General features: G+C 39.0%; 1 protein-coding gene across 9 annotated transcripts in view; it reads left to right on the top strand.

The window, feature by feature from the left end:
* The window catches only part of EYA4 (EYA transcriptional coactivator and phosphatase 4), a 252,650-nt gene that overhangs the window by 214,158 nt on the left and 18,037 nt on the right, over positions 1 to 20,455 (top strand). For all 9 annotated transcript variants that reach the window (XM_081829033.1, XM_081829034.1, XM_081829036.1 and 6 more), the window contains 2 exons: positions 399 to 482; positions 15,137 to 15,226. In XM_081829033.1, the coding sequence (XP_081685159.1) occupies positions 399 to 482; positions 15,137 to 15,226 (174 nt within the window). The remainder of the gene's footprint in view (positions 1 to 398; positions 483 to 15,136; positions 15,227 to 20,455) is intronic.

Below are 20,455 nucleotides of genomic sequence, written 5' to 3' on the forward strand. Positions count from 1 at the left end.
AAATAAATAAATAAATAAAAATAAAAATTTAATCCTTTGCACAAATTGCAAAATCTCATGAATCCATGAGGCAAAAGATTTTAAAATAAAGCACACTTACATCCTAAGTTCAAATGTGTCTTTTGGGGTATTAACTGCAAGTAAATATTTAGATGAGTTCATTCAAATTAGGACATCTGATCTTTAAGCTTATTATGACTTTTTTTTTTTATCACTCTCCCCGCTCTGGTTTTATCGTGGTAACATCTGGCAAACTTGGAAAAAAATTGATGGAGTAGCGTAGTTTTTTATAAAATGGTATTGAGATTGTACCCAACGATGAAGTCAGATGTTTTCAACTAAGAGATTTCTGTTTCCTTAGAACTTGATAATTCTCTAATACTTGTATTTTTCTTCAGCGTGTGTTTGTCTGGGACTTGGATGAAACCATCATTGTTTTCCACTCACTGCTCACAGGGTCTTATGCCCAGAAGTATGGCAAGGTAAGAGATCAAGAAATTTCACCCCAAGACACCTTGTTGGAATTTTATTTTGTTCAAAAATCCAGAGTAATTTCAGTTCATGATCTCAGGGTCAGGAGATTGAGCCCTGTGTCAGGCTCCACCCTCAGTGGAGATTGAGATTCTTGAGATTCTCTCTCTCCCACTGGCCCTCCCCTTGCTCACACTCTTGCACCCTCTCTCTCTCTCAAATAAATAAATAAATCTTTAAAAAAAAATCCAGAGCAATTTAAATACGTTTAAGTGTTGTTATTGTAGGCTGTCAAATCTGCTCTTAATTAATTTCCAGTGGCTCATTGTTCTTTAATGAGAACTGGCAAATTTTACAAAAGTAATTCAAAATTGAGTTTGTTTCTTTTTTCAGAATGCCTTTGAATTTTCTGCATCAAAAGCAAGCTTATTATTATGACATAATCATTTTAGAAAAATTATTTTGTAAATTAAAATGGACTTTCAACATTATAAAATCATATATTATCCTCTCATAAGGAAACTTTAAGAAATTGCTTGAATTCACTTATTGCACCAAGTGTTGCTATAGAATGCCAGTTGAAATAAGGAAGTCATCTTTTGTCTGAGAGATCCTTTGGATTTATGAATACAAGTATTTTTTTATAACTTTGAATAAGCATTTGAGCAGCAACTGGGGATAACATCCCCTCACACACACAAATTCAGAGACAGATGGTCTCGTGATTCCTCTTCCTTTCTTCCTTGCCATCCTTTGCGTAGTTAGCTCATTTCTTCTGACTGTGTTGGTGTTCGCTGCGTGAGTGCCGCTACAAAGATCAGGGCAACTCCAGCACACTGGTCAGGGAAACAGTGGTTTAGGCCATTCTTGTCTGAGTTTTTGACTCTATAGGATTCATAATCTGACCAGGGTCAACTCGGAACAGGGTGGCCTGCCTTCAGTTACCGTATTCTAAGTTGTATCTAACTTTGCCTCCTTTACATATTACACTTATAGAAGAAGTACCTTCCCTGTGTTTTTATAGTGTTTCATTATTTATGAGGGTCTCATGTCAGCCCAGCCTGCAGTGTTTAGCAGTTTTGTTAAGTTTTGTCTTCTAGACCGATAATGATGAATTGCGCTCAAGTATCTCCTACTTGAAATATTCGTGTATTGCACTCTTGGTGAATCTGCACTGTATTTGATTTTTGGTGTAAGTAATATATGTAACTAAACAAATACTGAAAGGTAATAGTTTTGCTTAACAGCCATTTACAAAAAAGGGTCTTATCCCCTTTATCACAATCATTGTCATTTAAAACAGTGGTCTCCAAAGCAGGATGTATGAATATGTGCTGGGTATACACAAGATGCTCCACAAAGATAAGGAAAAAAAGTAATGTGTGTACACACACACACACACACATTTTTGTCTTGCAGTTTGTATTGTTATATGTTTTATAATGCACATACTTTACAAATACATGCATATTATTATAATTTAAAGAATATGTAAATAACATATAAATAAAGTAACCATATATAAATTTGGGGTGCACATTCAGAATTCGATGACTGGTAGAGTATACAGTTTAAAAAGTTTCCGGATAACTGTCTAAAGCATTTCTTCTGAAATAGTTTTGGCTGATGAGGACTACCCAGTAAATGCTGCTGAGCTGACTGCAATATTTTTATATGGCTAAGTTTCATAGTACATCAATGTTTAAGGTAATCTAACTTGAACATATGAATCCAAATAAAGTGCCCTTCAAAATAGTCAGTCACGATCAGAGGCTATACCTAAATATCCATGTTGCTTCCATTGTATCAGACCAGTGGTGGAAGTCATCTTTTGGAATTACCTTTAGATTTTTGGAGTATTTCCTCACTTCACACCTTCATCCTTTTGTGGTGGTTTTGACTGTTAGAAATAGTAAGATCATTTGAACCCAAAGTGATAAATAAGGAGCGTGGTCAAAATGTCATTATATATATGTGTGTGTATGTACATTTTTTTCTTTTGGCAAAAATAACATAAAGTTGCACCCCTCCCAGTACTGAGCATAGACTTCCCTTTGGGATAAGGAGGAGAGCCAGTAAAAAGGTGGGGGGGTGAACCATAAAAAAACCCTGAATAACAAGGCGCCTTTCTTGAGTGACTCAAACTGGTTCCAAGAGCAATTGTAATAGCAAAGTTCTCATGCTTTCCTCAGCAGTGGTGCATCACCAAAAGAAACCTGTCACTTCCCCAGATGGCCACCTGGACATGCAGCATCAATTTCACGTACAAGTTCCATTCTCTTAAAGTATAGTCAGACAGCTTTGTTGGAATACAAAAGAGACATTTCCAATGCTTAAAATTGCAGAGCTTATCGAAAGAGGGGGGCAAAGTGAAGGGCAGGAGGGAACTAATGTTATTTAGTTGCAACAGTTGTAAGAGAGAGGATTTTCTCCCCATCTCTAAATGAGGAAACATACTCAGGGAATAAAACATGTGCAGAGTCATCCAGCTAGTCAGTGGCAGAGATGAGTCGTGGGGCCCTGGACTATTTGATCCCAAAACCCATCTCATTTCTGCTACAGCACATCACACACCATAGACCTTCAGTGTGCCATGAACGCAATATATGACATATCCTAAAAAGAGTAAAGACAATCAGTGAGGAACCGCGGAGGCAGTTATGGGAGTTCTCTTTAGGTTGAAATAATTTGAACGATCTTCTCTCAGACGATTGGGATACTTTTCCATCAAGAGGCAAAAGTTAAGAAATGTTTAGTGAAATGGATTGTGGCAGACAGATATCACTGCCTCATGGCAGTATAGCATGGGAAAAGAATCAGGGGCACTGTTGAAAGTTTGGGGAAGATAAATTTGCATTTATAGAACACCTACTGTGTGGTGGATGGAGCCTGTGTTCAGCATTTCACAAGCACTAGGGATGATGGTTAAGAGCAAGGACCTTTGAGTTAGATAAACTTCACTTTGAAAACCCAGCGCTGATGCTTGCAGCTCTGTGACCTCAGGCAAAGTCCTTCATCACTCGGCCTCAATTTCTGTAAAATGGGAATAGTACTACCTATAGTGAATAAGAATGAAAGAGAGAACATGTTTGAAAGGCTTCGCAGAACAGTTGGCAGGAATCAACATTCAAAAAACCTGTTATTGGTCACTTTCACAAATGTTATCCCATTTGATTCTCTTAATTACTCTGCTGTAACTTGTTGTGATCCAAGTTTAATGGATGCAGAAACCCAGGGTTTTGAGGGGCTAAGAAACATGACCAAGTTCACAAAATGCTAAATGCTGGGACATTTGGTAAGTCTCATAACAAGTCCTTGTACTTTATATGATTCTAACAGGCGGGGAGCCTGTTGGAATTCACCACATTGAATAATGTTTCACTTGGGGCAATTTAAGGAAATTAAAGTAAAAATTTGTTTAGGTTCTATTTTTTTCTAATCAGAATGAAAACACCCTTCTTGAAGTCCATGATAAACACTTAGATGACCTTATTTATTGAATTACTATTTACATTTTTCTAAAAGTCATTTGATTGTTGACATGTTCCCTAATGTCCGAAAGGAAGTTGGCATTGTCTTCTCGCCAGTAAGACATTACTATCTTGGCATATTGGGAAGTAGCTAAAGAAGGGATGTTATGTCAGGACCATCTTTTGAAGCTGGAGACCACACACAGCTCAGAGGTCATTCAGAGGGGACCAAGAGGGCATTGGGCAGCTTCCGCTTGCCCACAAACCACAGGTAAAAATGGTGAAACTAGAGCTCTGTAGACAGATTATATTCATCTAGCAAATATTTACTTAATGCAAGACAGACCAGCTTCCTACTCTCATGGAGCTTACAAGCAAACAAAATCAGAGCCGATAGCCAGAACCCCCGTGAAGACAATGAAACTGTGTCATGTAGAGCATCACTGGGGTCTGATCATGGAGGTGACATTGATACTGAGACCTGGATTTCAAGAAGGAGCTAGCTGTGTTGATGTGGGGGGAAGGGGAGAGCGTGGAGGAGTGTTCCGGGCAGAGGGCACAGGAGGGCCCTGGAACAGGAACAGTCTGCCAGTGTTCCAGGAATATAAAGGAGTAGTGTGGCTGGAAGGTTGTAAACAAGGGAGAGAATAACACAGGGTAAGAACAGAGTGGTGAGCAGGGGGCCGCATCAGCTAGGGTATCTCCCGTAAGGCACTTGGGGTTTATTCTAGGTGCAGTGTGTTGGAGGGTTTTTGGCTGAGAGAGGACATGATGGTTTATAATTGGCTGCTCTGTGGAGACTCGCAGGCTACTATGCAGTAAATAAGAAATGGTAGTGATTTAGACTGGAACAGTGCTTCTTGAACTTCCATGTGAGTCACTATGACCCGAGGGGCTTGTTAAACACAGGTGGCTGCGTCCCACCCCCAGAGTTTCGGATTCTGTAGGTCTGGGTGGGACCTGAGATTTTGCATTCGGAATAAACCCCCAATAAAGCTGATAAGCCATGCTTTAAGAACCACTAGAATAGGGTATTTCCCCAACATTTTTTCTTGAAAAAGTGAGTTCTGTGACATGTTAATTGGCAGTCTTTGTGGAAAGGCCCATGGCCACAAAGACGTAGTGACTACTTGCATTTTATGGCCATCCAGTGCACATTATCATGTTAGAGGTCTTGAGATGTTTCACAGTTGAGTATCCTTTGTAACCGTGTTTAATTCCTCAGTTCCCTAGTGTCTTCAGTAATGACCTTGAGGACTGCCTGAAGTGAGGTCATTCTGGTGACTAGTTGACAATTCAGAAGGACTTTGCTTTGCTAATAACAAAAGTGACCAGGGCCATTCTATCTGGAGAGGAAAGAACGACCCTTATACTACTTAAAGGTTGTGTCAGCTTGCGATTGTTAATGTCTTCAGTCCTTTTCGTTTGTTGGATGAATCTTGTTTCCACAACATGCATTTTTAGAGCACAACATTTTTGTATAACATAGTGATTTTTCAGTTTTTTCCTTCTCACCGGAGAATCCTTTGTGCACATTTACTGCGTCACACCGAGCATCCTTATATAAAACATCTGAGGGCAGACCTGCTCTAAGTGAAATGGAGATGTTGAGGGGCTGGAGATGTCACACTTCCCTCATGGAGCCAATCCCTTCCCATTGTTCTCAGTCACCCCAAAAGAGTTTCCTGAGTCCTGGATGCTGCTCAGAACACAGTCTTTAAGGCAGTAATCCAGCTGAAGGAGCACCAAGCTAGAAGTTAGAAGGAAGTCCTGTGCCTAGATGTGCCTGAGGCGAGTTATTTAACCTCTGAGCCTGTCTCATCTGAAAATGATTATAATCTGTTTCCTTCCTGGGGTTACTTGATGGATTAAATGAGGTAATGTAAATGTATAAAAGTAGCACTTAGCTCTGAAAACTATCATCCACATCCCAGGCCAGAGAAACTTATAAAAATACACACTATTTCCCCCAAATGAGAAATGACTATTGGCAGTTATTTCTGGGCACACAGAAGGTCAGTGGTTGTATGAAGTGGTATCATAGTGGCCTGACATATAGTGAGCTGGGAGCTGGAAATGTAAGTGCCAGAGATAGAAAATCATGTCCTGACAGAACCACGCCTACTTACCTCTCTATTTATCTTTCTTTCTCTCACCAAGAAAAAAAATAAGCACCATTTTGAATTCTTGCTATGGGCCTGACATTTTGCCCAGTGTCCTGTTAAATGCATTATCTCCATAACTTTCATCACTGCCCTGTGTGGTTGGTAGTTTCTCACACAACTCATAAGTGGTATGGCCAGTCAGAACCCACATATCTTTGATATGTTCTTAATCTCTACATTCTTTTGGTCTGTTTTTTTTTCCCCCACCACCTATAAAAATAAAATGCATGGAACATAATAATTTAGGAATGCCCTTTCACTTATAAATAGCCCTGTGTAACTAACTTTTGCATTTTAACTTAAAAAAGAAACTTCTGGAAAATCCTAGTTCCACTTACAAGTAAATGATATTGTGAATTTTCCAAGGATCTTCCTAAAAACTTAGCTCTTTGGGACTCTGTTCTGTTGTCAACACAGCATGTTCTCTTCCCAAACAGAAGAGCTCCCGGATATTTACCATAATGGCAAGTGAGCTGTGTGGGTGTTTGAGCCCCGCTGCTGATGAAGCTGATGATGGGCTTTACAGCAGAGCACCTGTGGGCATGTACAGTTTTCAGCCTTGTAAAACTCCGGAATAGGAGTTTGTAATTTAGCAGGACACAGATGAGGAATCATCTCATCCTTCATCTGTTAGAGTTTGTGAAGATTATTCCTATTCCCTGATTATGTGTATGTATTATTTTACTTGGTAAGTTGTAGTAATTCCTCTTTTTTGAAGGAGGGATGAAAGGAGCTAAATAAATTGTGCTTTAGGGATTTGATTCATTTTGGAGCATTAATGTGTCATGTACTGTGAAGCCATGATTCTCTAAAGTTATTCCACAGTATGGGTGAGGAAGCAAAGGAAATAGCCCAAGTCAGGGAAGAAGACTGAAGGAAAAGTGAACAGTTGGTTAGTTACCTTGTACTGAGAAATTGAGATTCAAGCTCCCCAAACTACTTGCTCATTGTAAACAACATCTTATAGAAGAGCAGCGCTGGGGAAATAAGATGTCCATCAACATAAACCAGTTGATTACTTTTATATTAAAAGTGCACACACACTTATATAGAAAGATTTCTGAAATGGCACGAGCTAGATTTTAAATTTTGAGATAGCTATGAAGATAAGTACTGACTTAGGTGCATGCCAACTAAGAAAAAGCAACATGGTTTAAAAGGAAGTGATTAGAATTAGTTAAGTGTTGGAACCATGGATTAGAGGCCACCCTAATGGCAACGTTAACACCAGGGCAGGTCACCTCCCCTCTGGGCATAATGGCTAGAGCATCCTGGCTTTGAAGGGAGAATGGACCTGAGTTTAAATTCTAGCTCTACCTCCTACTGCACATGTGACCTTGGTAGTTTATTTAAACTTTGTGAGCCTCAGTTACCTTCTATATAAAAAAGGAAGGATGATAAAATTAATCATGTGATTAAGAGGGTTAAATGAGCTAATGCATTAAAATTCGGCCCATTGCCTACCACAGAATAAACATTCAGTAAGTGTAACCTACTTTATATGGTCTCAAGGAAATCTGAACATTGGGAAACTGAATTTTGGGAAAACTGGATATTTCCTAAAGAAATTTGCATATATTTATATCTGTTGTTTTGTCTCATAATGTAAGATACTCAGCTCATTGTTGTAGGGAAGTAGACGGTGACAAGATAGTATGTGGTACATACAAGTGAGTGAGTGCAGAATTCTCAAGCCTCACAAATGTTATGGTGTGCTACATGATTGTTCATAATATGTGTTCTTGTGTGCACATATGTGTATGTGAATGGTATGTACATAATTACAGTGCATATGTATGTACAAGTAAAGCTAAAGTCAAAAACAGTGACATTTCTCAAACTCTGTCATAGAGACTCCTCTTGCAGAGCTCTGTGTTCCTTTTCTGTTGAGTATGTGTTCCTTTCAGAGAAATTTTTTTTTTTCTATTGGATTGAATGGCTCTAGGTGATACCATAAATAGCCAAACATCATGCTCACTTTTACTGAAGCCCAGCCTTACCAAGTTATTGCTGGGAGTAGAAGAGAAAAGGGAAAGATCTTGAAGGGACATCACATTTATTAGCTTGAAATGAATATACCAGAAAGGTGAGTGGTAATTCGTTTCTTAAAAACACGAACTTCTAGAGATGACTTCTTTAACCTCCCTTGAAATTTCAGTCCCTGTTTATGACCTCAGTTTATAAACTTGCTCAGTCTCCCATCTTGAGGAGGTGGGCAGGGCAGATTTGATTATTACTGTCCCTTAAGTTTCCTTAAATCATCAACTTCCATTTTCTAGGTTAATGTCTCACCTCTCTTTTCTACACCCTTCCTCTCAGTACCACTCACCTCCCTGCCCCTCCCCCGCCCCCACCAAGTCCCATGGCCACCCCAGTTGGGTGTGTTCAGTCATCTATGCCCCTCCTCTCCTCTCTCAGTCCTGGGCTTTCCAGCTCATCCTCCCATGGCTATTCTCACCAACCTGACTGTTTCCTTCTCACCCAGTTGCAATGCTATAGTATAAACATAATGCTGTTTTGTTTTTTATATTTAAAAATATATATATGGCATATGATGGGCTAGAAGGGCCAAAAAATAATAAAAATTCAACAAGTCTCATGGATCCAGAGTCTCCACACTAGCAGGAATGGAGCATAGCAACTGCAAGTATAGTGTATTACTACTGCTGTAATTCCCCTTGAAGTATATGTATTCCATCATTAGTTTATTGGAATCTCTTTTGATTGAAACGGAAGTTGGTAGTGGTAAGTTGAATAACACCTCCATCAGTGTTTCTGATTACTTAATATTAACTACTGTTCAATTGCAGATATGTTGCTTACATCGAATGCTTAAATTTTGGATGAATACTCTTAATCCTGAGCAAAAATTAGCTAGTTTTCCACATTTACCAGCTCCCCAGCAGGTATCTGGCTATATGACTAAGAAACAAGCCACTATGGGTCATTTGGTTGCTGAAGTTAAGTCCACAGGTAGTCTTTATGGAGATGAAGGTGAAGCAATGCACTCTTACTCATAACTTTAAATTATTAGTAGGGAATCCTAGTTCCTAAGAAATTCTACTGAACTAGCATTCTACTCAGTGATCAGACTGACTCAAGTCTTAGAGTCCTTTGGAAGCAACCCAGAGGCTTACCTCTTGGGAAACCAGAAGCCCATACCAGCTCTGGTCTTCCCTACTGTCCCAGAACTTCATGAGAGCTCTTAACTAGTACTTTTTAAATATCAACATGCATATGAATCACTTGACGATCTCATTAAACTGCATATTCTGCTTGGGTAGATCTGGGGTAGGGTCTGCAATTCGGTCTTTCTTACAAGCTCCCAGCTGATGTCAAGGGTGCTGGTCTGTGAACCACACTTTGAGTAGCGAGGTGCTAATCTGTTGATTTTGTCTTATTTGTACGTTGGAATCACTGGAGAGCTTTGAAATTACCGATGCATAGCTCCCACCTCAGAGAATCTGATGTCGTTGGTGTGGGGTGTGGGATAAGCAGTGGGGTTTTTAAACACTCTCCAGGTGTTTCTCATGTGTGGTCAAGTTTGATGGGTTCTGCATTAGACATCATCACCTCAGCCCTGGATGTCTGTGTAGCCCCACTTTCCCATAAAGCCTCACTGTGCTTATCCTGCTCTTTAGGCATCAGACTCACGTTGCATAAAAACCTGCCCGACTCTCTCCCTGTATCTTAGCAGCTGATTGTGTCCACAAATCTCCAATGGGCCCAGCACTCTTGAGTTAATTAACTCTTTCAGCTGACTATTTCAAACCTCCTCTCCCCTCAGACCTTCACAGCTCTTCTCAATTCTGCACAAAACTCCTCCTCACTGGAGGAAAAAAACAACAAAGCAAAACAAACAAACAAACAAAAAAACTGAAAGGTTGGAAAAAAATTGCTTCATCTTCACACCGTAACCATATTCTCTGCCTTCTCTTTGCACCTACATTCATGTCCTTGATCTAGGCCCTTGTACTTACCCAGTAAATTGACTCTGGAAATGACCTTTTTCATGCCTGAGTCCCCAGTTCCTCACTCTTCTGGATTATTCTTTATGCCATATTTCATGTTGTAATGGTCCCATCACCAGAAAAGCCTCTGGAGCCCATTTTCAGTTGCTGCTCTCGTTCTCTGCCTGTCCCTTCAAGTCTGAGGAATGACCTGCTTGCCAAATTCCTGGTTTATCTTGCTGTGTGTCTGAACCAGTTGAGCACTCCACTCCGCTTCCCTTCTCTGACTGGGGTCACGGTGCCTCACACCACTCCACGCATGCAGACTCCCTCTTGCCTCTACATGTGCTCGCTGCCCCCTCTTCTCTTCATGGCTAGTTCCCTTACTGTGTTCAGGTTCTTAACCTCAAGTGTCACCTCCTGAGAAAGGCCTTCCCTGAACTGTGTTTAAATGAGCCATCACCACCCATCCCCATAGCCTTCTGTATCTGCTGACTCTGATTTTTTTCACCACCTGACATAGTATATATTTACATGGATTTTGTCCAATATTTATCAGGTAGTCATCCAGTAATAGTATTAACCCCATAAGGGCAGGAACTTTGTTTATTTGATTCTCTGCTCTCTGCCCAGAATTTGAACACGTCTGACACATCACAGACACTCAGTGAATACACGCTAACAGAGTGGGTGTTCCTGAGACCCTTCTCCAGTTCCCCCTGAGAACCCTGAAGCCCTCTGCCTGTCCATCATAGAGAAACATGTCAGTTGTAAAATTGCCCTTCTGATTCATGACTGAGTTTCACTTCATCCCGTCACTGATGAGAAGAGTTCACATACTCTCGCAAACCCATTAGCTCTTCCTACCCTAGTTCACAGTGCCGCTGTCTGCCTTCATCTGTAATGAATGTGCACATCATCCGCCGCTGAGCCCACAAGTCGACAAATGTGCTTCCAGTCCCAAAGGAGTAACTGCTCCAAGCGCTTTAGTTCTTTTTGAAAAAAGAAAAAAGTTCCTTATTTCTTTAAAAATACATAATTGCTGCCTCTCCTGAGATATTTTTACATTGTGTCTCTAGAGGAGGAATTCCAGCTGATGGCCCAGTGCAGGGCAGAGGCCCATAGACAGACAGTCTGGCTCCAATTTATGTTCTGTGCTAACATGGCTAATAGGCGTTAGTATTTTGATATAGAGAAGTGCCGTACTTGATCCTGACTTGGTTAAAAACTGGTGACATCTGGCTGAGAATCACACATTTAAGGGCCAAGAGTTATTCATTTTCTTCATCCTCCCTCCCTCCGTCATTCCCTCCCTCCTTCTCTCTCTCTTCCTCTCTCTCTCCCTCTCTCTCTCCCCCCCTCCCTCTCTCTCTCTTCCTCTCTCTCTCCCTCTCTCTCTCCCCCCTCCCTCTCTTAAAATGTCTTGGGAATAGTTTAAGTATTTTAATAGAGCAGTACACAGAGTAAATTGGCAGAAGTTCAGTTTGCACCATGTTAAACTCTGCTGTAGACACTTGGAACGTACTGGAACGGTTATATATGTATAATATGTATCAGAGCTTCCACAAAACGCTGTTGGTGCCCTTATTATCCCGCTCCCCACCCCCCCATCCAAGTTTTCACCGTCACTTCATTTCAGACCCTAAACTCAACATGCACTACAGTTAAACTTAAAAAAGGCAGTAACTCTTGATTCATAAGGTGCCCATAATTCTACAAACATCTCGTGAAAATGGGCAAACATCTCTGTATAAAATTTGGGTTCGATCCAGAAGTATGTTTAACTCTCAAACGCCTGATAAAACCATGGGGTTGAAGGCTCTGGTAGCCCCCGCAGGAGTCCGGCCGAGCAGAGGGTGCCCACCATTACAGATCCTCACTAAGACCACCTCCCCCAGCTTGCTGATCATCTTTCTTGGTTTCTTACATCTGTGGGTTCTTCAGCTAGAAAAATGTGGTATTGTAATCCGCTTAGATTTAGCTGTCCCAGTGACTTAGTAAGCTGGGGGGAAAAAAACTCGATACTTGAAAGTAAGCCCTCACTGAACATTCTCTTAGAAACAAGATCACCACTTCTTACAGACATGGTTTTCCTTGGCTTGTGGCATGACCGTCCCCAGCCCATCTGTGCCAAGCCTTTGGCATGGCTGACGCACCATCTCCTTTTCAACAGGCCTTGTTCTCTGGAAACCTCAGTAAAATACAGCTAGTTCACACTCCAGCAAACCTCAAACCTAAACTTTCCCAGTTAACAAATGATATTTTGCCAAAATGCTTACTAAATCCTGGCTCTGAGTAGAATGTGATGTGGGATCACCATAGCCTGAAAAACCAAGGAACGACCCCTTCTAGTGCCGTGGGGCTGCATTCCCGTGGAGTGCTCAGATACAGTTTTCATCAATACCGTACGCTATGCTTACTTGTTAGAGAATTCACGTTGTTGTTTTTTTTAAATTGTATTTGCATGCTTATCAGATGCACAAAATGCATTCTTCATGGATTTGCCTATCATGGGTCGCATAGAGTTATGGACTTCAGAAGCGTGGAATCAATGAAAGTAACAATCAAAGAGGAACAGTATGTTTTCTCCCAGCCTCATAAATCTGATCTATAAATGCAAAGAATGTGAGACATAAATATAAGAAATTCAGTAATTTTATTTAAGACTTTAAAAAGAAAAAATTGGCGCATCATAGGAGAAGAATTCAACCAACCAAGTCTCCAGAAGGAAAACCTTTTAAATAGGACGTTTCTGAATCCCCATCTGAAATATATATCTTTAGGGCAGTAATCATCAGAAACATAACGGAGTAGTGTAGAGCTCGGTTTTATTGTCTTGCATCAGTGAACATTCCTCAAAAGCAGAGAGCATCACTAATGGAATTATATGTTTTCATGCTATAATTACATTTGATTTTTCCTGATATTTCTATAGACTTTTTGTTCATGGTCCCATGACTACACAGAATATTTACAAGTTTTCCATCCTCAGCCTATCCACCCCACTCCAAAAGACAGAGACAGAGACTGGAAATAGGAATTCTTGAACAGAAAAAGACAAATGTAGACTTTGAAACAAAATTATTCAGCCTTCAGGGATTTTCTTTCAACAGCAACAAAAACATGAACACCAACAAAAGAAGTAAGGAAAAAGAAGAATTTCATACTTGAAGATAACAGCAAGAGATCCTTCTGAGACATAAAATAGGCACTCCCTGTTTCTGTTTTTATTCTTGAATATTTGTTGGAGAAAATGGAATTTATCTGGTCTTTGGGTATGTTGCTCCAAATGATCCTGTCACTGGAAGACAAATGAATCTAGCAGGCAAGTCTGAGCGACTAGAGGACATGATACCAGGATGCCATCAAGTATGTGAACAGTGAACATCTGTTTTTGAAAAGAGAGTCTCTGACAATGAAATCCACAGAAATCTCTAAGGAAGCAATGCAAACAATTAGAGAATTGTGTTGACATCCAACATATCGTTACTGCCCTGTCTTCATCTTCTCCCACATCGAGTCTTCACTTTGCTCAGAACACCTCAGTGACCTCTTTCTTTCTTAGCACTCAATTCCTATTCTCTAAGTTTTAATCACTACGGAATATGAAGCTGACACTCACTTCAAATATGTTTACTCTAGGGTTTCCTCCTCAAAGCATATGGAAGGGAGTATAGGCAGAAAGTTGTTGCCATGTAGGAGTGGGATGAGGAAGGGCTTCTCCTGCTAAGTGGAATAAGTTCAGGGGTATAAATGAACACAGCTTGGCCTGTTGGGTTGCATATCCTTATCATAAATGGAAGTAAAGTTAACATTAATTTCCCCAAGTTTAAATACATTTTTTTGAAATGCCATTTATTAGAACATTGAAAACACAAGTTTGGTTCTCTCTCCTCAAATCCCTACAATCTGGCTCCTGGCCCAGCCACTCAACCCAAATCACCCTCTAAAGTCTTCCAAAATAACTTCTCAGCCAAAACCAACAGTATCCTTCTAGACTTGTCAGCTTTATTTGAAACCATATTCTTCTCCCTGCTAATACTCATTCTGGTCTCAAATTCTGAGGCTTTGTCCCTTCCAGGTTTGCTAGTTTCTGTATCTCCAGAGGCATACCTATTGCAGTCCTCCTTTAGAGATCATTTCACCCACCATCATTTCAAGCACAATGTTTGTGCATGAATTACTTCCCAGCCCTATCCCTAAACTCTCCCTACTTTTCAAAGTCTTACACCTCTGATGCCAGGCTGTCAACTCTGGTTAATCATGGTAAAGTACCAACTTTGGTCTTCGTTCTCAGTTCATTGCTGCTAGATAATATCTCGGTTTCTGTAGACAAGAATTAAGTCACTTGCCTCCTTACTGAGTCCCTTACGGTCATTAAACTTTTAAACATTATGTATTTTCTACTTAGATTACTTTTACTGGATTAATGTTCCTTTAGTTATCCTCAACCCTACCCTCTTAATCTCTAGTCAGATGCCGGTTAGACCAAGCTGTGTGCATATTCAAATAAATGTTGCCTGTCGATCAAAGTGCAATTAACAATTGAGTGGTGGTTTTACCGTGTTCCACCAGCTCTTCCTGGCCCACCTTCAGATGATATTTTTCTGCCCCCGTCTTGCAGACACCCAGAAGTCCTCCTTTTCTCCTTTACGTACTTATTATCTGTTATTCTTGAAGGATGGCCTTTCCTCTTCTGTACAAGTCTGCTCCATTCTTCAGTAGCCCATCCAAATATCTTTCTCCAAAGGACTTTCCATGGAGTACATATAAACTGGGTCCTGTGAACTAGCTTGCTTCCTACTTCCTCCTCACGAACATACAGATGTATGTGGAAATGTGTTCCAAGTTGTCTTGATGTGTGTATGAATTCCTGTAAATTCACAGATGTATATTTAGTGTGGTTTGGATTATCCTTTGGAAAGGCAGCTTTTTAGATCATTGGGAAATCTTTTGGATCCTAGGTAAAAATCCATACAGTCTACCCACCCCCACCGCCCCCAGTAAAGGCACTTAAGATATTCTTAATAGTAAGTGGTTACTGAAATTTTACCTCATTCTATGTGTATTTCCTTTTCAGGATCCCCCCATGGCTGTAACCCTGGGACTCCGAATGGAGGAAATGATTTTTAATCTTGCTGATACACATTTATTTTTTAATGATTTAGAGGTAAGAATTGAAAAAGAAAGGAATAGTCATATCCCAACTATTATAATGCTTAGATGGTTTCTAAATAGGCAGATAACCTCAAGAAATCTGAAAAATACTTAGCTCAAGAGGATAGCAAAGTTTCTGTCAAGGGGAAAAATGTACATACAAATATAAACAAAAGCTAACTTGCGCTAATGAATTCTGCCTATTTACTGGCACCTGTTTAAAACAAAAGTATCTCAGAAGAGGAGAAGCTCCGCTTTGCTGTCCCTCTGGACAACCCATTGGGCACCTTTGGAGTCAACATTAGCTTTTCCAGGTTCCTAACCAGAGTATTATTTAGGTACTAATCACTGGGTACTATTCATGGTGCTGGCATGGGTTATTAAGTTTTGTAGATAATCTGAAGCCTAATTTTAGACAACATTATCATTCCTTATTCCTCTGCATCTGGATAAAACAGTGCTAGAGCTGTTTACATAGCACATCTGATTGGTTGCATTGCATTTTTCTTTTGTTCTCATTTATCTTTTCATTTCCAAGCTCAAAGGGAAAGTAAAAACAATAACAAGTTAAAAGAACTCCCCCTCGCCCAATAGTCTCAAGACCGCTAAATAAGTACTGTAATAAGGTATATAATCTGGGTGCTAATGATCTGAGTTATTAGGCATTCAGATGGTAAAATTTGAAGTAACTGAGTAGCTGAGCACTGAGCAGAAGTACTTCTCAATCAAGTGCAACTGTGGTGAAATATTTTTTAAGTGACATATTTACATTTATTTTTTACCCAGTGGTTTCACAATGAAATAAAAGTATCTATCTATAATCCTATTATAAATGGAGAGGGAGATTATTATTGCTGAAATCCCACCTTGTGCAGAACATTTTATATTGGATTTTCCATTAATTGAATAATACCCTTTGAAATAAATTTGTTTACCACACTATTTTTGTAGAGGAGAAACTGTAGGTCCCACAAGCATAAAAATCATGTCTAAGGTTACCTGCTAGCTAAGTGGTAAAACTGGGATTTGAAACTCTGGAGTCTCTCTGGCTCCGGAGCACATATTTCTGACCCCATACCATGCTGAAATTAACAGAAGGATGTGAGAAAGAAAAGCTAAATTAGTCAGTGTCTTAAGTAACTTTTAAAAATTGACAAGGTCTTAAATCCAGTTTCAGCTGCACTTGAGACATAAGAGTAAAAATTCTGTTTTTTAGTATATCCCATAAATGTATGTGCTGGAAATCTGGGTAGTATCATTTTTTTGGTGGTGTTTTCTCTGCAGTGAGTCACTGTTTTTACTGGATAATAAAATTACTGTCTGTTTAAAGAGGTTTTATTTGTTTTCTTTAATGGCCAGTATGAAAGATCAGTATTCCTCGGCAAGTTTTCCAGTTTTAGATAATAAGAAAAAATAATCACCTCTCTAAAACCTGATTTAAATTAATCATGCTACTTATTAGTAGGGTAGTATACAGAATGACTTTATATATACATTATAATAGAAAACACATTTTAATCTTTTTGGAACTTGAATTTTTATATATGGCGGTAACTTTTAGGTTGGTTTTTCTCTTGGTTAAAATGGATGAGTCTCATTTTTCTAAAGAAAATTCTAAGATTACTCATCTTTTTAAACCTGTAAAAGACCCAAAAAAAAATTTATGTGATTTTATTCAGGTTTTAGAGTTTTTATTTCATTTCATTAATTATTTTTTACTAGAAATAAATGGGATAAATGACCTTTTAGCTTTTTAGTGGCACATTAGGAGCCAGATGGAGTAAATTTACCACCCAACTTTTCACAGAATAGTAAAGTGAGAAAGCGAGAGTAGCATATGATGAATTTGCAAATACTTTTAGCAAGTTTGACATGAATATTGGGATATTAGAAGCATGTGGTCAGTCATGGTGCTTTAAGAATTTTTATCTTGAATTATGTACTATATAAAATATATTTTCAAAATACCCTACAGGATCTCCGGTAAAAATGATAACTGAGAAAATATTGGTATTGACTTTCTCTTCTGATTATAGCTTTTTAGTTATGTTTTAAAGTGTGCTAAAAATTCCATTTGACTCAAGCACTCCAACTTATTATCCAATAAAAATACCTTAACCAATGAAATGATTGAGTTATCTGCATGTAAATTGACTGAACTCTCATATGTGCGCACACACATGCGCACGACGTGCGTGCGTGTACATCCAGATGAGGTGCCCAAGGGAACTTAAAGGCTTATTAGTGACTTTAGTGAGATAAACAAGCATGAAAACAAATAAAATCTAAACAGTAGCTTTCAAGGTCATTCAGTGCTGTTACATATATATCCACAATCCTTCTACATCTCATTTTGAAAGTCAACTTGTCTTTCTCCCCATTTTTTATTTCAGTAAACCTCTGGTAAGCAAAGATTGTCATGGGCTGCAGACTGGTGTTAAGCTATTTCTGCTTCTGCTAACAAAGAGGCAGATTCCTCAAGAGAGTAACTCCATCGTTAGCCTTTTTTTTTTTTTTTTTTTTTGCTTCTGTATTTAATCTCTCAGGGTTCCTTTTCTTAACCCAGAGCTCTAATTTGAGACTCAAATCCTTCAATAGATACTGTAACATATGTAGTAGCAGCTGCTTTCACATAATTCCTTAAAAGATACAAATTTAAATCCTAATAGACCCTTCGCTGCATCCTGCCCAACTGCAGGGAGGCAAATGCTCACACTACTCCTCCTAATAAGAGAATGCTGTCTGTTGAAATAAAAATGTTATTTCAGTTAGAATAACTTCCAGAAAAGAAGACACTGGGGAGTTCAGGTTCACAAAGGTGAGAGAAGGCTGCTGTGTAGATTATAAGTGATAAAGATCAGTGACAACTTCATGGTCACCGCGCAAGACAAAATTAAGTAATTTAAGATTAATAACAGAATTAGTCCAAATCTTTGAGTCCTTATACTGAAATTTGTTGAAGCCAGGCATTGCACTGTTTTTAGTATTTCAGGTTTTGGTCAAAAATAATTCTTGCAAAATTCCTCTGAGTGAAAACTAATTGAAGAACAATTATTTGGAATTTTCTAAAAATGTAAGTGATTGAAGTTCAGATTTCTTTCACTGGACTGTAATCCTCAGGCAAGAGTCCAGAGTCAACAAGCATAGTTAAATAGGCATGAATTTAAAGAGAAATTCCATTTGGAAAAATCTCAAACATAACTTCAAATATGGAGCTCATGCTCCAATAAGTTTGATATACTGATGTCCTCAGGAGTAAAAAAATAAATTTAGGGGCAAAGTATACAAATTAATCATGTGAGTTAATACTTGAAATGTCAGAGGAATTTCTCTACAAATTAGGATGAGAAGGTATGAAATCTAGAAATAACTTCTAATTACCAGAGTCATTCGTAAGTATTCCCCCCTCTTTTTTTTTGGATATTTATTTATTTATTGTAGTTTATTATAAAAGAGAGAGATGGAAACTATTTACATAATGAAAGATTTCAAAACTTGAGTGGAATGAACAGCTTCACATGATGCCATTTTGATAGTAATTTACTTCCATCTTCATACTTACCGAGAATGTCACCGTCTCTAATAAGGAATAAGTCTTGTTGTCTAGAACACTCTGTTGCCTCCCTATTCTGGGAGAACTTTATTTCCAGTTTTCATGCTAATGATCAAATCTCTCCAACCTTTCCTTTAGAGCCCAATGCAGTAGCCACTACTGTTGCTTCCCATACTTTTCCCTGAGATTTTTCTGGAAGCATAATGCCTCCTTTGGTTAAAGTTTGGGCTGTACTCCTTTCCACCCATACTTAGCCAAAATGGGGTAAGCGCTTTCCAAGTGCATGTCCCGCCCTTACACTCCTGCAGCCTTGGTTTGTACCCCATTCTCCCCCAACTCCCCTCCACTCTTGATATAAATATCTCTTACAGTCCTTACCACATAGGATTGCAATTAATATAATTGCAACTTTGTGTTAGAAAATGTAAATGTTTGTGGTAATTTTGTCAAGAACTGTCATTTGTCTAGATATCTGCCATTTAGTCAACAAAGAATTGCTGAGCGATTACCGTGTGTCAGATTGTGCCTTAAGCGGCGGGGGGGGGGTCATATCCAGGTGACCCAAACACCCCCCTCAGGGAGCTTCCAGTCAGATTAACCAATACTCCTAGGTAAGGAAGGGCTTCCAGTCAGATTAACTTTTTGGAGCCCTTCCTTACCTAGGAGTATTGGTAGACATTTATGCTAAAATTACTAATTTATGTATAATTTATGTAAATCATATGAACTTTTATTTACCTGGATTTTCAAGTTACATACTAAAATTGTATTAATTGGGCTACTTTTATACTTTACATTTTAAAAGAAGCCCAAATCAGCTAGTCAACCTCAAACTATAAAAGGTTCTAATATATTCAGTGTGGAAAGCTGGAGATGAGATATGAAATATTTCACTACCAAATAGTTTCCAGGTCCTATAATGAATATAAATAGTAGCTGAAAAGCCCTTGCTTAGTATGGCATCTTCTTGTCAGAGTTAATAATTTTTTAAAAAGTGATTTTCAATAGTAAGCACTATGTTATGCAGTCAGGATCTGTGAGTATCTGAAATAATTTGCAGGGAGAAAAAGAGGCCCCAAAAGCTAAACCATACTTATCCTAAAGTCAGTAAGTACTAGGTATTTTAAATACCCTAGCCAAATTCCACCTTCAGATCACATACTATTTCATTAGAACTTTGCAGATTATTTGAAGATAGAATAGGACCCTTAGAACAGCAAAGAAGAATTTACTTCTTATCTAGAAAATTAACCGTTTGCTCTGAGAACACTGTGATTTCAGTCATACCAAGTGTATGGGTGTATGTACCTAAAGTTTATTCTCCTCTGAGTTTGTAGCACATTGGAGATGGTAAATCTTCATTATTTCCCTTTATTTGTAAGTATCATTTTCAGCTTCAAGATTTCAAAACTTGAATAAAAGGAATAAAAGATACCGACTTCCACGGTTATCTAGCTTTTTTTCTGTGTTAAAAGACCAGGACTTTTATCCTTAACATATATTGCATTATTTGTTTCAGAGGTACAGATCTGAGATTCAACAGTCTTGCACAATTCACAGCGCTTACCAGAGCACATACCCTCCCCAGTGTCTATCACCCAGTCACCCCATCCCTCCCACCCCACCCCCCACTCCAGCAACCCTCAGTTTGTTTCCTGAGATTAAGAATTCCTCATATCAGTGAGGTCA

Source organism: Leptonychotes weddellii, chromosome 8, assembly GCF_054177405.1.
Source record: "Leptonychotes weddellii isolate Sample4059 chromosome 8, ASM5417740v2, whole genome shotgun sequence".
Lineage (NCBI taxonomy): Eukaryota > Metazoa > Chordata > Mammalia > Carnivora > Phocidae > Leptonychotes > Leptonychotes weddellii.